General features: G+C 39.6%; 1 protein-coding gene across 1 annotated transcript; it reads right to left on the bottom strand.

Annotated features, from left to right (window-relative positions):
• Positions 1-7,037: 7,037 nt before the first annotated feature.
• On the bottom strand, positions 7,038-7,989 carry LOC149237370 (uncharacterized). Its single transcript, XM_089369251.1, has 2 exons — positions 7,869-7,989; positions 7,038-7,822 (listed from the first exon to the last, which is right to left on the bottom strand). Exons 1-2 carry the CDS (start codon positions 7,987-7,989, stop codon positions 7,038-7,040), a joined length of 906 nt encoding a protein of 301 aa, XP_089225377.1.
• Between the last annotated feature and the right edge of the window lie 10,509 nt (positions 7,990-18,498).

The raw sequence follows: 18,498 nt of genomic DNA, 5'->3' as shown, positions 1-18,498 counted from the left end.
AAAATGATCTATTTGAAAAATGTTTTGGCAGCAGTGACAAGACATGAATCTTGAAATTGAAATCAATTCTTCATTTGTTCTATTATGAATCCGTTGGGTAATGATTTGGATAAAATTCCTTTGTTCTATAAAAATTTCTTTGAAAAATCATTCGTCCATAAGTTGACCTTCTTTATTTTCCCAGGACCTGCAAAAAAACGAGTGTCTACCTGCAATAAAACATTCAATCGTGGAGAAAGAGAGGTGCGCGGGCTCCCCTAATCCAAGAATTATGCAAAAAACAACAAGTAGTTACTCTGTATAACAAATCCATAGAGAAAATAACAAAGTAAAATTTATTTGTTACCTGCGGGAGAGCAGTGGTCGACCATACTAACCAGCAGCGCTTTAATCACAACTTCTTTGTTTTTCGTCCAAATTGAGTGATTCCAAAGCCAAATGAGAGCTAATTCAAAGGTGTATCTCCAATAGAAACAGGTTTAAAAAACTCAATGATATGATATGTCAAATTTGTTTAGAACCACCTGCATAATAGAGTCATTTTCGATTACCCGGCTTAGACCAACAGTTGATATTTCAAGCATAACTTTTTCGTCTGATGTCGGATTCGAGTGATTCAAATTGGAAATGAAAATAGATTCATTTATTGATCTCCAATAGAAACAAGTTTTGAATACAAGAAGAATTGATAGGTCAAATATTGTAAGGAACAGCCGGAAAGATATAGTTTTAAGGGTGCTGATTTACGATAAACAGTCAGTATTTTGATCATAACTTCCCCATACGATATCGAAAATGAGTGATTCCAATTGCATTGTAAACTATATTCATAGGTGAATCTACCATAGAAACAGGTTTTAAAAATTCATTCATTTAGGCCTCCAAAAACTGACTGTCCCAACTCTGTTCCTGAGCTGCCCGCTAGACATCCGGTCAATGTTTTGGCTCTAACTTTTTCGTTTCAAATCCAAATTGAGTGATTCAAATTGGATTGGAAAGTAGACATCAAGGGCTACCTAGGGTAGAAACAGGTTTTAAAAATATGGTCATTTAGGCCTCCAAAAATTGACTGTCCCAACTCTGTTCCTGAGCTGCCCGCTAGATAACCGGTCAATGTTTTGTTTCTAACTTTTTCGTTTCAAATCCAAATTGGGTAATTCAAATTGGGTTAGAAAGTAGACATCAAGGGATACCTAGGATAGAAACAGGTTTTAAAAATATTCATTTTTGGTCCCTCAAAACATGACTGTCCCGACTATTTTTTCAGAAATCTCATCAAGCCCGCAAGCCAAAAAAATGAAATTCAAGCATTTTTTCAAATTGGTGATAAAAATGAAAATGAGTGTTTGTAGCACTTATTATTTCCATTATGATTCATCTACATACACAAATTATAAAAAGAATTATCACCGATGTTAATTTGCATAGCATGTTGCAACAAAAACCCTAGTTTTACAAAAGAGCAAAATGCACTTATTTATGTCTTTATTTTGTTTTATTTTATTTTCTACACTAACCTATTTTGATTTGAAAAATGAATATGACTACGTGTATGAATACTTCCAGTGAAGCCATTTTCGAAATACGGCTTCACGTATGCACATACCCAAATTTGAAAAATGCATGTTAATGGATATTAGGGTATGAGAAGCCAACTTCCCTTCAAAAAATGGTATCAAAAATTGTTGAAGCATGGAGTGATGTTGCAAATAAATGATGGAGTGAAACCAATCTTCAATGTATGCGTTACTTTGTTGATTTCTCATATCCATCAGATCATGAAGTCCTTGGTCTTTTAAAATAACTTGTTGATGCATCCTACAAGAAACCCTAGCTTCTACAATTTTTGCATTTGAAACATTCTGAATCTCATTGTAGGTTTTCTCTAATGACACATGTGAGATAGAATGGGTGGGAAGGGTGGGTAAATTTTCCAGCTCAACATTGTAAGCATGTTGTACTGGTTTATTATGGTGGGGGTGTGAAATTAGTTGAGCAGGAGCATTTTGATGATGTGGCTGATTGGGTTGTGTGAATGGGCAAGCAAGGTGTTGTGAAAGAGCTGGTGGAGAATATGGAGAATGTGCTTGTGCTACAAGATGAGGGAGAGTAGTCATGCCATCATAAGATGAACCATGCCCAACTTGTAAACAAGATAGGTGGTTATATTGAAATTGACATGGCTGCCCTAACACATTAGCATTCCATAATGGATTATGCAAGTATGACAATGAAGAAAGAGTGTTTTGAACCATACCTATAGGCCTTGTTGCAGCTTTCTTACCTCTTTGATATGCTACTTCCATCCTAGGTAAGGAAGAGTGAATATCTATAAGATGCTCCTTTCGGTCATGAGAACAAAACATTTCATCACATTCTTCATTTTTATGAACCTGCAAAACATCCAATTTTTCATTTAGAGAGCTAATAAAATCAACTTTAAAATGTTCAAACAACACATTGATTTCAGCTCTTATGTCTCCTGTTCTTGTAGCAGATTTGGAAAACAAAGAAAAAACATCTCTAGGATTCTTACCAGCCTTGGAGATTCCTCTTGAATACCTTATGCACAACTCACAAACATCATCATATGATAACTGAAAAACATCACCTTTTCCTATCAGATTTAAAAGTTCTAAAAATTCATCTTTGATTCCTTTAAGAAGGCGTGTTTTCAAGATCTCTTTTTCCAAATGCTTATATTTTGATTTTTGAAGGTTATAATGAAATCGATCTACATAATCCTCCAAACTTTCATCTTCCCCTTGTATCATATCGAAAATATCTTCATTGGCTTTGCAATAGTCTTGGTACTTTTTCAAGAATATGTTCTTCATGTCCTCCCATGATTGGATGCAATTCCCACCTAGGCTCATGAACCATCGGAGAGCTGCTCCTTTTAGAGTAAGAGGAAACACTTTCAATCTTTGATCATTAGTACAATAATCATATCCTCTACAAAGTATTTCAAACTCAAACAAAAATGTATGTGGATCTTCATTTGCTAAACCATGAAAATTTGGTAAAGATAGGGGAATTATGTGCATTTGTGTCACTCCTAGATCTTTGATAGGAAATTCAAAAGTAGAAACGTGAGCCATTTCTTACCATAATAGAAGACGTTCTTAATGTGTTTCTTCGAGGCTCCTTCTTCAAATGTTCCTGTCAATCGGTTAGTGAAATGGGTGGTGCTTACATCACCACTTGTGTGAGATCATGTGATTCATTTTTTTTTTAAATTCCTATCTTTTTTCCTAATCATTCACAAAAATTCAAACATCTATTTCTACCCTAGGTTCTTTAAGAGTCCTGCTGGAAAGCGGACGGTGGAGCAGGGCTTTTACATGCTCCGTACGCAGGTTCTTACCTTCCGTTTTTAAGATCCAACTCTTCCCTAGCAGGCACTCATCAGATTCACACTACTCTTTAGAAATGGCTACACTCTCCCCGGCAACGGCGCCAAAATGTGGAGCGATAAAAAGGTGTCTTGTGAACTCCTAATTACCTCACATTAATTATCAACCCAGGGACGACTTTTTATTTCAAGAGTGTACTCTGTCTGAGGCGGCTATTTACTTAAGAGCAATGTTGTGCAATATAGTGCTTAAAACCCAAAAATAGATGAACGCTTGAAAAATAAATCTAATTGGAACAGCAAGAAACTAAATCATTCATTCAAACAACCATCAATCGAGGATATGGTAGCAATGACTCAATCCTCTAGAAATTGATGAAGGAAAAGGAATTAGAGTATGGATCATGGATCTGGGAGCATAATAGCGTCTGCTGTGTCTCACGACAACCTTGATCCTCCTCTCACACCAAAGCAATACATGCAAGTAAATAAATCAGCAGAAAGTAAAACAGGACAGTGAAATGGAAATGGGACAGCAATAAATGAAACAGCAATCAAAATAACTAAATCTCGCGAGTCAAAAGTAAACTTGAACCAAACTCACATTTTGCAATGAAATAACAATCTTCAAAAGTAATTTACTTTATGAGGCAATATTCACAAATGAATTATAGAACAGCAGTTATCATATATACAAAGCACACTAATAGAACAACAATCATATATACATTCAACACACTAAGATAGTAATCTGAGATGAGAACTACGTTTCCAAATACAACATTACTTCCGGATTCCAATAATCATAACTTCAAATAAATCTTGTGATGGTAACGTTTAATACAAAAGCTCAGTAATAGAAATACCCGATTCAGATTGATACCATGCAATCAATTCTGGAAAAGACTTAATAATATAATGCAGAATCGCCACTAGGAATTCGGAAAGAAACATTAATGAATTAATGATCACATAGCATTCGTGCATCAGATTACTAAACAGTAAAGATAGCAAACCACGCAAATCACCGTATGATACAATACAACGGCAAGTGTCCGTTGGAGTCGGGCCCGTAGCTTCCAATGGCACCGCCGTAACTTACTTCAGATGCAAGGACGAATTGAACACCAAATCCTTTATATTGATTGCATTACAGAAGTATACAAAATCAGATCTCAGCTAGACTCCATGATCACCATTGGTTCTGAAACTTAGAATTATAAAAACAGTCGTTCTCCCCCCCCGTCTCTGATCTTGGGTTTCATTTAAATAAAGAAGATCAGAGCATAGATAATTACAATCATGATTTCTCTTACAAATTTAGGTTGATTCTAACCCATTGATCAACAAGAACAAGGCGGATTTAGGTTTGCAGCTAAGATTTGGAGGGCGGCCGCAACAGCAAATCTCAGAAAATCATGCTCAAAGAACCCTGCGTTTCTCCCTGTACAAGCCGAATTTGGGCAAACTGTTCATTTTGAAGATAATTGGGCCCGTTTTGGACAAAACCCATGTTCCAGATTTTCCAAATTCGTCTTCATTTGCTCAGAATCTTAACCGCAAAACTGTCACTCCTTAAACCAGCGAATTTCTGAGTTGGCTGATTTAAAAATCAAATCTTCAATCTGGAAGTTACTTTGGAGGCTAAAAATGGTAGATAAGGTTACAACCAACTTATTAGAACTATCATTGATAAATTAATGCATAATAATCAATTTATTAAAAATAAAAGAGAATAAATAATATTCATCCATGAGAGCATAAATTATTTATAAAATGGATTTAAATGATAAATTATAATAAATGTCGTGTTGAAGAATGGTGGAAATGGGTGGAATAAACGTTCACAAGTGACAATAATCATGGCATATTAACGACCCTACACCTGTAATTCCTACATGATCATCGCGTAGGTTTCTAGTACATCATGTAGGTCTTCCTGAAACGACCTATTTTGAGGCTGAGTTGATGGGAAACCTCTAAGAAGTAAAAAAAAATCCTCCTAAGACCCCTCCACAACATCCAACCACTTCATAAACCTTCTATCCATCCTCATACACCTTCCATCCACCTGTCACATCCATAAGAACAATTAGTTTGCATACTTGATTTTGCTTAAAAAACCAAAAAAGTGAAAACAGATTTAGTTTAGTTTCTTTGCTTGCACATTAGTATGGTTTAATGCTTTTTACTTATAAAACTTAGATAGTAGCATTTGTTTATTGTTGATTTAGAAATTCTGCTTAGCATAGCTTCTTAAATGGTTAATTAGGGTATGGTGTGGTTTAGCATTACATGTTGGATTTTTCCATTACTGCAGTAGAGTAACTCTCTTAGAGTAGATTTTCCCTTCTTCCATCAAAGAATCAAGCTTCTTCTGACTCTATAGAAGTATGGCTTGGAACCCCAGTGGTCTCTCGCCAGCTGAATAGTGACAACAGGCAGAACCATCACTTTTACTTGTGCATACAACATTATCACCTCCAAGTTTGTATGAACCCCAGGTTGATAAATAAAGCTGGTAGCCCAGGAGTTGCAACATCCTTGCTGTAATACTAGCACTCATCACTGCTCTACCTCTTCCCCTGGACCAATTGGTACTAAATACGTGAGAGAAGGGTACAATTGATCATAATTCCAACAATGGAGGCTCAGTTTTCTTCTTCCAGGGGTCTGAGACACCATGAAGATATCACCAAAAACTTCCCGCCCCCAATAACACACAAGAATAGTGGCACAAAACCAAATCCTACAAACCCTACCAACAACTGACTTAGCCTAGAAAGACTACCCTCTCACTTGAAGAATAGCCCAAACAGAAACAACATGAAAGAACTCAAATATAACCAATAAACACCAACCTGAAGGAAAAAGTGTTACCCAAATGTGCTCGATGAAAGATTGCCACTAACACAGAAGGAAAGATGTCAATGGGTGAAGAAGCCATAACCTAGAGAGGAACTAGACACTCACCAATGCAAATCCCCCTGAGCTCATCACACCTGAATCCCAGACAAAGTCTTGAGAAAAAAACCACTCGCAGGGGTCAATTTCTGCAAATAACTCCTTACCACCCTGTTCTTTTGACTTTCTATGCATGCTTGAATAGTAAGCACAACCATCACCGCCTTTCTTGATGTTCTTTCTGATTTCCCGCCACAAAATAACTATAACCTTCATCCACTTGAGCATAAAATATACCCTTTCCTTCTCCAGAGACTTCCTATGTTAGGTAGAGTTTCCCCCACCTACTCTCTTTAACTCCCGCATGGATCAAAACTGGATGGGGGTGGAGATCCCATGGCCCCCTCGATTGTAGGTTTGTCATCCCCATTTGGGAAAGATAAGTCTTGTTCAATTTTTTTTTTTTTTAACTGAAACGGTTATGAATTTTATTTACGTGGAAAAGAAGAAAGGGGACTTTGCCATCGCAGCCCCGAGTACGAAGTGAGCATCCTTCTGCTTCAGGTTTTGGATTACATTGATTTCATGGTATATGGAAAGAGATGTTACCATTTACAATCAGCTGCCCTTTCGGGAGAGAGCATCCTTTATTCTCCATTTGATCAGCTTCACCATTCAAGATTCTGAGGATATGGTAGAACTTACAGGTGTTGAAATCTTGCAGCACTCTTTTTAATCTGCTCAGGATTTTGTTTAACGCAGCATTGCTAAAAATATCTTATGTATTTAATTTCTTTATTAATATCTCGGAATCTCCAAAAACTTGCAGCTCTTTTACACCCTGATCTCTTGCTATTTGGCAGGCTTTGAGAAGGCCGTATATTTCAGCTTGGTTGTTGGATTTCTGGCCTAAACTCCAACAAAAACAATCTTTTAGAGTCCCATCTGTGGAGTATATGATCCCTCCTGCACCAGCAGTTCCGGGATTTCCTTTTGAGGCCCCGTCGAAGAAGACTGTGGTTATCTTTTTGGATCTCCACCAGATTGAGAAGGTGTCCTCGGGATCTCTTCTGCGCCATTCCGGATTTGCTGTTTGGGGAGTGAGAGAAAATTTTCGAGGAGCAGGCTCCAGGGGACATAGCCATCTCCTTTCTTCAGGGAGGAGAAGAGGATCCTCTTTATGAAACTGTTGTTGGGCTGCTTCCATTAGGAGGGCTTTGGCTTTAGCTGCAACCTGAAGAGGAGAGAGTTGTTGTCCATTAAAGATCTGTTCATTACGGGCCAACCAAATCTGCCAACAGACAAATTTTGGAATGGCTGTCCATACTTTGTTCCAGAAGGATTTAATAGGAATGCTTTGCGGGTATTGCTTGTTCCAATTGGCAAAGAGGTCGGCTACAGAACACTGGGGAAAGGGAGGAATCTGTAGTCCGGATAGGATGAGGCCCCATGTTTCCTTCGCATAGTGACAGTCCAAGAATAAGTGTTGAGTTGTTTCTATATTGCTTCTACATAACGCGCACCTGTGAGGCCCAACTATATTCCTCTTCTCCAGATTGTCACCTGTTAAAATTTTGTTATGCATCAATGTCCAAAAGAAAAAATTTACTTTTGGGAGGGCCAGATTGTCCCATACTCGCTTCCAGAATGTTGTGTTGTGGTTGCTGTTCCTTATTTCCTGAAGGGCTTTGTAGCCAGCTGCAGTAGTGTAAACGCCTGTCTGCCCCCATGCCTAGCTATCTTTTATTTGCCGATTTTCAGGCGTCGCTTCCTCCAGGAGCTCGATTAATGAATTTCTCTGTGCAGATAGCCAGCCGGGAACGTCATGGAGGTCCCACCCGGCCCACTCTCCTCGTTGATCCCATACTGAGAGGTCGCGAAGCCTGTTGATGCCTGCGCCCTTCATCCAGTCTCTGAGCTCTGAAATTTCATCAATCTGCTCCAGTGGGTCACGTCCCATGATTCGGTCCTTCCACAGGTCGATACGCTTGCCGTTGCCTGGAATTTTATAGAGCGATTTTTTAAAGAAAGCGCTGCTTTTGCAACATAGAGCCCATACCTGCGAACTGTTGGCAGAAGGCTCGAATTGCAGGTTGCTGAGAGATGAGTTCTAAGCGTATTTCGACAGCAGGGTTGCACTGGTCGGATGCTTGGGTTCGTTAACCAGTTTCCACAAGAGTTTGCCTCCAAGCGCAAGGTTGACTAAGGATGGGTCGCGGATCTGGAGGCCTCCTTCTGTTGTTGGCCTTTTAACCATGTCCCAATTAACTAGATGCATCTTCCTTTCGTTGCCTTTCCCACCTTGCCATAAGAAGTCTCTCAAGAGCTTAGAGATCTGTTCCATAACATTTCTGGGGGCCAAAAGGAATGCTCCCTGATAGACTGGAAGCGCAGATAAAAGAGACTTAATTAAAATAACTTTACCTCCTTTAGAAAGCCAGAAGCCGCCCCATGCTGCTATTTTTGATTTAATTTTGCAAATGATGTCTGACCAGAGTGACCTTCTATTGGGCCCATTTGTGATGGGAAGACCTAGATATTTGAATCGGTCCCATCGATTGTGGCCTCTGAACCCCAGGGCATTCGAAATTCCTGTTAGCTCTTGATTGTCAATATTCTAGGTGTAGATTTCGCTCTTGTTTTTGTTGACCTGCGCTCCTGAGACTCTGCAATAACTTTTGAGAACTGAGTCGAAGCCTTTGGCAATTCTGAGTGAGGCGCCTCCAAGAAGAAGAGAATCGTCTGCGAAGAGTGCATGGTTCAAGGGATCAACACCAGGGGAGGGTTTAAGTCCAGGAAGGGTACCAGCAGATCTTTCAGCTGTAAGCTTCCTACTAAGAGAGTCAGCCATTAATATGTACAGGAAGGGGGAAAGAGGGCACCCCTGCCTGATGCCTCTCTGTGCTTGAAAGAAATTGGAAGGGCGACCATTGACTAAAGGGGCAATCCAGGGATTTTCAATACAGGCTTTTATGAGCTGGACAAAGTGAGGCGAGAAGCCAAAAGTAAGAAGAACTTTAAGGAGAAAGGAGCGGTTAACTCTGTCGAACGCATTTGCCATATCTAACTTTATCACCATACCTTTCTCCTTTCTCTGCTTGCTGAAGTGGATTGTCTCTTGTACCTGAATAACATTATCAAGGATGTGCCTTCCTTCCACAAATCCTCCCTGAGGACTGGAGATCAATCTTTTTAGCAGGGGCTTGATCCTATTTGCAAGGAGTTTAGCCATAATCTTATATGATGCATTGCATAGCGATATAGGTCTGAATCTTGTGAAATTTTCCGGGTTAGACTCTTTGGGGATTAAGGCTAAATAAGTGGAGTTGGTGCCCCCACCAATCTTTGCTTTTCTCATGAAGCCTTTAATCATTTTTTGAAGATCTGCTTTGATGATGTTCCAACATACTTTATAGAAGTGAATTGTGAAGCCGTCTGGACCAGGGGCTTTATCAGGTTCCATGGACCAGATGACTTTGATTATTTCTTCCTCCGTGACCTCACTGATGAGGTCGGCATTATCTTCAGGTCTGATCAGTTGGGGAATGTTAGAGAGGAAACCTGTTGTCTCCTCCTCGCAGTCCTGAGGTTCCTCGCTGTATAAATTCCTGAAATGGCTGTCTGCGGCCTCTTTAACTTGGGTGAAACCCTGTCTAACTTGGCCGTCTGCTGTTTTTATTTCTGAGATGTGGTTCCTGGACAATCGAGCTCTATATTGTCTGTGGAAGAAGGAGGTGTTCCGATCCCCTGCTTTTAACCACAAGCTTCTGGATTTGATTCTCCAGTATTCTTCTTCTTTTCTTAAGGCTCGGTATGTTGAGCATTGGGCCTTTGTTTCTTGCTCCAGCAGCTCTGTTGTGATCTCTTTACTTTCCATATTATCTTGCAGATTCTCCAAAGTGTGCACTGCTTCTTTTCTTGTATTGGTTGGATTGGGAGCTGGTTTTCTTATCCAGTCCTTCAACACATACTTTGTAGCCTTGAGTTTTTGCTCCCAGACGTAGCTTGCAGATCCTGAGATAGGTTTGGTCCAAGCTGCTTTCACAATGTCGATGAATCCTTCTCTATCGATCCATTGAGGATTAAAGCGAAAAGGGAGGGGCCCCAGATTTTCTTCATCTTCTAGGAGGAGCTGAATCGACTTGTGATCTGAGGTGAGCTTGGGCAGAATTTTAGTCTTGATAATTTTTTTATTCATCATGATCGAACTTTGAACCAAAAATCGGTCCAGGCGAGCAGCTATGTGATCCGACCCAGTTCTATTGTTAGACCAAGTGAAAAGGCCGCGCACTGGGGTAAAGTCTATTAAATCCCATTGCTGTGAGAGCTCTTCGACAAAAGCCAGCATTGGATCTCTGCTGCTGGATCCACCCCTTTTCTCCTTTGTTTTCAGAACTATGTTGAGGTCGCCTGCTATGATAATGTTAACTGGATTATGCTGTTCAAGAAAAGCTGAAAGGGAGTTCCAGCAATCTCGTTTTTCGGAGTATGTGACAGGAACATATAGATTAAACAAGGAGATGGACAACTTACTTGTGCAGTGTAACAGCTCCGTGAAGATCCAGTGCTGGGTTTCATGGGACTTTTTTAGCTGAAATAAGTCTTCGGTCCAGAGAGTTGCTAGCCCTCCAAAGGTTCCTCTTGAACTAACTGCTTTGCCTGCGCTTTTCTTCCATTTTGTTTTGCTGATATCTAGAAGAGCACCCCCTTCTATCTTCGTCTCTTGGAGCATGAGGATATCTGAGGGTTCTATTTTCAGAAGGTCCATGACTGCTTCGGATTTGGATGCGTTCCCCAGCCCTCTGCAATTCCAAGAGGCGAGCTTCATCATTTACTTGAGGAAGGGAATGTGGCCTCCCTTGGAAGGCCTGGGTCTAGTGTTTCTTCCCATTGTCATTTCTATGGTGGCCTGACTACCTTGGACTTTGAGTCGCTTAGCCTCCTCTTCCCTTAACTCTTTGCGTGATTTCCTGCCTGCTCTTTTAGAAGGTCGCTCAAAGGTTTCGTCCTCTGAGGAACCTGAGCTTTCTTCTGGCTTTTTTCTTGTTACGTCAGCATATGAGGGGCTGGGTGGGCTTCGTTGCTCGGGTTCAACCTGTGGAACTTCTTCGCCCTCTTTGATGGGGGATGGGTTTGCTGTGTGCTCCATATTTTCCTGAGTCGAAGTAGAAGGGTCACTCTGTGTATTTCCTGCGCCTATTTGGGTTACTTCCTTTTCTTGAATGGGCTTGAAACCGCTTGGGGCTCCGGTCGAGCTACCTTTTCCATTTCCTTTTCTTTGTCGGGTGGTTTTTTGGACTACAGTCCACTGGTCTTCATTTATTTTGTCTGCCTGCTCCTCGATCTTTTTCTTGCAGTTCTTTGCAAAATGACCGTGTTCATGGCAGTATCTGCACTTAAATGGGAGCTGTTCGTAATCCAGCTCCTGAACATGGGTCCACCCGGCCACCGAGAGCTTTATTGCTTCAGGCAAACCCTCCTCTAGATCAACTTCGACGCAGATTCGGGCGCATGAGTACTGATCTTTCCTTACTGCTTGATCTATGTACTTCCCTAACGCATTGCCTATGATCTGAAGAGTTTTTTGGTTCCAATAGTGTAGAGGCAGATGGGGGAGTCGCACCCATACTGGAACTGCTGAGGGGATGTCCTGTGAGGGGTCGAAATCCGGGGACCATTTGTTTAGATACAACCCCTGCTGTCCCATAAAATAGGGGCCATTTCTAAAGATTAGGCTTCTGTCTTCTAAGCTCTCGAAGACGAACACATAGAATCCTTTGCCTACGAAGTAGCTTTTGACCCCTTCTTTGATCAAGGGAGCCCAGTTTCTTTGTGTCCAGTCCTCCACCGACTTGGGGGATGGCCAGAGCCCCGTGAACTGGCCTATCAACCCTTTCTCAGCTAGATTCATGGTAGCTTTGCAGATTTCTTCTTCGGGTAGAGCAACCATTGGGATGGAGTCAAGCTTCTTGACGAATTTCTGTTGGCTTGCTGTGGGAGGGCGTTTCGCGCTGGCAGCTACCATGGCTTTGAACACCGCAATCTCCGGAGGTAGGGAATGGGGGGGGGGGGGGGGGGGGCAGAGCCCCCGCTGGGCTCCATGAAGGGCACTGCAGGGCCTTGCGAAAGATCCGCAGCCGCAGGCCTGGCAGGCAAACGCTCAAGAGGTGAAGGATCAGCTGCAATCCGTGAGGCGCACAAGAGGCTGAATGCTCCACCAGGAGAAAATACAAAGCGAGTGCTCTACCATGTGAGCTGGTAAGTCTTGTTCAATTAGCCAAGTGATAATATCTATGTTTGTAGAGACCATATTTCTACACTCTTGAGCTGCCATCCAACTGAGGGAAAAATTGTAGTGGTCCTCCTTAGCGCCTCAATTAGCTAACAAGTTGGCCACTGTGTTTCCTGCACTCAAGGTATGCTGGGTGAAGGCATAAGGGAAGCTATCTAGAAACATTTTAATCCTTAGAGTGAGTGGCAGCTACCATGGCTTTGAACACCGCAATCTCCGGAGGTAGGGAATGGGGCGGGGCAGAGCCCCCGCTGGGCTCCATGAAGGGCACTGCAGGGCCTTGCGAAAGATCCGCAGCCGCAGGCCTGGCAGGCAAACGCTCAAGAGGTGAAGGATCAGCTGCAATCCATCAGGTGCACAAGAAGCTGAATGCTCCAGCAGGAGAAAATACAAAGCGAGCGCTCTACCATGTGAGCTGGTAAGTCTTGTTCAATTAGCCAAGTGATAATATCTATGTTTGTAGAGACCATATTTCTACACTCTTGAGCTGCCATCCAACTGAGGGAAAAATTGTAGTGGTCCTCCTTAGCGCCTCAATTAGCTAACCAGTTGGCCACTGTGTTTCCTGCCCTCAAGGTATGCTGGGTGAAGGCATAAGGGAAGCTATCTAGAAACATTTTAATCCTTAGAGTGAGTGACTCCAATCACCAACTATGGACTAGTTTAGAGGTGGGAACTCCATCGATAATCTTCTGGGATATTCTAATTACCAATTTTGAATCCCCATAAATTTGTACCTTAGAGACCCCGAGGTTTCCCACTAGGAGGAGACCTTTTCAAGGGCCATAATTTCTGCCACATTGTTTGAGGTGAATCCATAGTATCCGATGAAAATATCGAATGGCCTTACTTCAGATTTTTGCAAAATGCCTCCAAAACCTGTTGGGCCTAGGTTCCCTTTAGAAGCCCCATGAAAACTTATTTTCACAAAGCCTTGCGGAGGTTTGAGAAATGAAGTAGGTGAATGGGCTTGTAGCTCATTCACTCCTAAATAGAGGTGCATCATCTCAGCAGAGATATTTAGGGTGTTTAGGATTTTGGTTTTTGAATAGTCTGCTTTCGAGTCGTCTTTGCTCCATTTTTATGTCAGGGTAGTCTCTCTTATGTTTTCAATCATAGTCCTCCAGATGGTGGCAGTTGATGATTCCTAATCCCGAAAGATTTCCCTATTCTTGGCTTTCCAGATGTTCTAGAGAATGAAACTCATGAATAAGATACACACTTTGGGTTTTTGAAATGAGATGACCTCCAATTTGTGATTATGTTGGTTAAACAAGTTAAGTCATCATTAATAGATCCAAGTAGCGGCAGTGTTGTAGACCATATCTATCCAGTAGCTGGACACACGTATAACAAGTGATCCATTGTCTCCCCACTCTACCTACACATTGAACATTGTGATGGACCTATGAATCCATTTTTAAGTAGAGGGTCCCAGGTCAGGATACATTTGTGGCCCACCAACCATAACAAGTGAGAGAAATTTAGCCATAGGTTTTATTTCCAAATCTTCTCCCATAGGATGTTACAATTTTGACATTGAACATCTTTCTTGATGAGGTAAGCCTCCTTGATAGAGTATGTACCCATAGCATGGTGACCCCATCGGAGTTTATCTAAGGAGTGCATGATTAGTATCCTCCTCTCCTTCAATTGTTGCATGAAGACTTTCTAATTTTTCAGGATCCCTTTGAGTTGCCAATCTCATGTTGATTTCCACTCTTTCCATTCTCCATTTTGTGAGTCATTCTTCCAGAAATCTGCCACTACCTTAGCACCCCTTTGGTCCACGATGGATTTTATCCCTTGGAGGTCATTGAGATGGTCTAATCGAGGAAATTGATGTGAAGAATTCTCCCAGAAGAGATTTTCAGAGTCATTATGCACCTCAACAAAGTTACTGATCAAATGAGAACTCTACCCAAAAAAAACCCCAAAAAACATGAAAAAACAACCAGAATATGAAAATTGTTTATTCTGCATCACCACTTTTTTTCAGGATAAATTTTCAATATTTTTTAAAAATGACAGTAAAGCCCAATAAAGCCCAATTTTTTTGGTGCAAAAAACACCTTGAAAATGAAAAGTGTTGATGTTGGAGTAACGCCTTTCTTAAGGGTAAGATTTCAACATTTTTTAGGAATGGTGTTAAAGATAAAATATGAAGACTCCAAAAAACCTTAAAGTTCCAATAATTATCAAGCATGGCATTAAAGATAAAATATCATATATCGAAAAGCACTTAAAATTCCAACAATTTTTAGTCATGACGTTAAATATAAAATATTTATAATTACTTTCAACCATAGCATTAAAGGTAAAATATCCTGACTCAGGAAAACCTTATAATTTTGACAATTTTTCAACCATGGAATTAAAACCAAATATCACAACTACAAAAACCTTAAGTTTTCATTATATTTCAACCATGGCATTATAGAAAAATTATGACTAAGAAAATATTTAAAACTGAACACCTGAATGAAAAAGTCATTATACTAAGAGTAATTTCTTTCTAAAAGTATTGCTAGTTTAAAATCTTAGCCTAAGACAGCTTGACACATTGCAAAAAAAAATTAAAAATCGACCATCAAATTAACATGCAGTGTAGGCGATCTCGACCTATTGCAATGAAATCTTAAAAATCAACCATGAAATTAACTGTGGGGGTAGACTTGATCCATTATAATGAAAATTTTAAAATCAACTATTAATTGACACAAATGGGTTTGGGTTGCTATTCGAGGATCGATACAGACCCTGCAAAAAAATAAAATAAAATAAAATAAAATAATAAATAAATAGATAAATAAATAAAAATGAAAAACAAAAAGCAATAAAAAATTAAAAGATTGAAAAGAATTAAAAGTTAAAAAAAAAATTAAAAAAAAAAACTAATAAATAAAAAGATATATTAAAACATAAAAAAATAAATAAAAGGATAAAATGATTTAAAAAAATCAAACATCAAAAATATATGCAAAATATCTTATGGAGAAATTACAAAGTAGTTTTCAAGGTCGACGTGTTTCAAACCATTTGCTATGGTTCATGATACAAGATTGAGATAAAACACACACACACATACACACACATATCTATAACACAAAAAAATCAAGCATAAAAATTGTTAAGAGAAAAAAAAAATTAACTTGTGCCATGATCTGCATCTTCATCTGGTCCTGATGATGAATCACACCAGCTGGTTCGAAACACGTCAGCTAAATTTTCTCCTATGTGATTTCTACCGAAAATACTCTTCTTAATAAAACAAAATTAACTCCAAAAGAAAAAATAAATGAAAAAACAAAAATATATTTAAAAAAAGCATAGTTTAAAGAAAAATAAAAAAATCTAACGCTAAAAATAAAGAATACAACTAAAAACAAAAAACAAACAAACTTCTTAAAAAAATAAACTAAAGGGAAGAAAAATAAAAAATATAAAAAAAAGCATTAAAAAAATTAAATAACATTAAAAAAACATTTAACTAAAAAAAGTTAATAAAAAAATATTATAAAAATTTAGAATTTAAAAATTATTATATAAAATTAATTAAATTAAAAAAAATTTGCGGCAGAGGGGCCCAAGCTAGGTAGGGGTCGAGGGTAGCCAATTTTTTTTAATTTTAATTATTATTATCTTTTAATTGTTATTTTATAAATTATTTTTAAGAGTTAATTTTTTATAATATTTTTTTATTTTTTATTTGTTTTAGTTTTAGTTTTATTTTTTTTAATGTTATTTATTTATTTTACTTTTGATTTTTTAATCGTTTTTAATGTGGTTTTTAAATATTTTTTTAGTTAATTTTTTAATTTTTGTAAGAATATTTTTTAATTTCTTTTATATTTTAAAGTTTTTTTTAATAAACTCTTTCTTGATGTTTCTTTATCTTTAATGTTTTTTTTTGGTAAGTCGAAGAGTTTCTATTAATCAAAAACCATATACAGAGATGACAAAATGTATGTGGTCTCACCGCGACCAGGTTTTTTGACCAATGCGATAACCATACAACATAGAAAAAATAAAATGCCTAGCTAAGATGTCGATAGCCTTAGAGGCCTAACATACTAGAAAACTAGAAGAACAAGAAAGACATCAATGATCATAATCAGTTGTTTGGGCTAATTGAAGCAAGATTATTTAACCCTGTACCTCGAGAAGGAGGAGGGTAATATAAAGGATAAGGATAATGGTATGATAGAATTCTCATGATGTTCAAAGTGCACAAGCCAAGGTTCCAACTTTTCAACTTTCTTTGCCAACAAATTTTTCTCACGCCGGACAACCACAAATCTTTCACAAACATGGCACTGAAAGTATTGGAGATGTTCAAGTTTGGCCATGACAACCTCATGCTCCTCCCTTTGGGCTCTATCGAGAGGTTCTAATTGTTGGGTTGTGTTATATTCTTTCCACAACTAGCCTACGTAGTTTACCGGGGGGTTAGAGGGGGGCGCCCCCCCCCCCCCCCTCGTTGCGTCGATTGCATAGCGGGGAGCGGGGGGGGAGGTCACATGGGTTTTGAGGGGTACCTGTAACCCCACTTTATGGGGTTCGGGGCAACACCCCGGGAAATTTTGGTTTTGGACCCTATGTTAGGTTGGGCAGACCCACCTATGGTTTTGTGCATGATTTTCGCACATGTTTTTTGGATGCGATGGTTTTTTGGTCCATGGTTTTGGACGCAATGGTTTTCGGTCCATGGTATTGGATGCTTCGGCATGTATAAATATGTATTGTAACATTGAAAGGAACATAATGAAAAATCAAGCTGGTAGTCTCGATTTTGGGATCTAGGGGAAAATCTATGTGTATATGTGTTTTATGTGTTATGCTCTCACATTGTTTATTTTCTGTGTTTTAGAATTTGTATGCAGGTAATTTCTGTACGGGGTTAAAACCTACACTAAACGTGAAATGACAGGTTGAACTAGCTCCTGGATCACCATGGAAGTCCCGGAACACTAGGAAGGAGCATGACCTACTGACCTTGGATGACCTTCACTGTTGCGCTAATCCCGAGAGGCCATAGGATGACCGCGAACCTATCCTCTGAAATGACCATGACCCTATCCACGACCACTCTAAAATAACATACTATTTCTTTTACCCGTCATGAAGATGACCGAAGACCTTCTCGCCCCCACGGGTTCTGCGACATCCATGTCCAACACCACTCATTTTACTCGTGCCCAGCTTGGAGATTGCACCTCCCACATATGATGTGCCACCCTGAGAACCTACAGGAGTAGATGAGCCTTCCACCTTTGCTTGGTTCAGGGCACGTGAGGAGAAATGACTAAGCTTCATGATGTAGTCCAGAACGAAGTCAAGGCCCCATAGGAAATATCCAAATTGAACTAAAGGCCACTGGAGTGAACCCAACACTACATAGACAAGAATTTGGAGCCCCAATGAACAACCACCTCCCACCAGAGGCCAAGTTCATCCCATTGCACACTTAGAGGGGAAGAGAATCCAACAAAACAATTTCCCCCATGGGAGATTCACCACAAGACAAGAACAAAGCTAGAATAGAACAAGCGAATGAATCAATGAGAAAAAACGATAGAAGGTGAATAGCAAGAAGCACATGAGAGTAAATGGAAAACGGGCTCCAAAATTTAGATTGATGACAAAGTCACAAGGACACACTAAAAGGAGGTATGAAACTGGTAACCTAGAAAGGGAAGAACCACAGGATAATAGTGCTCAAAGACAAACACCACCCTTGAGCCAATTCTATGACCCAAAAGGAAACAACACCACCATAAGACCCAATGCCAATTAAAGAAGTGGGGGACACCAAACACAGATGAACCGAGAGGCACCAACCGAAAGACCAAAGCGGGAATCCAAAAGAACACAGAGAGACTAAACATGTAACTAACCAAAATTGTAGACGACACACTATCCAACTTAGGAAGGAGAGGGAATGTTT

Source organism: Pinus tabuliformis, chromosome 8, assembly GCF_031772625.1.
Source record: "Pinus tabuliformis cultivar Carrire ecotype Pingquan chromosome 8, CPIR1, whole genome shotgun sequence".
Lineage (NCBI taxonomy): Eukaryota > Viridiplantae > Streptophyta > Pinopsida > Pinales > Pinaceae > Pinus > Pinus tabuliformis.
This window is presented reverse-complemented; position numbering and strand designations above follow the sequence as displayed.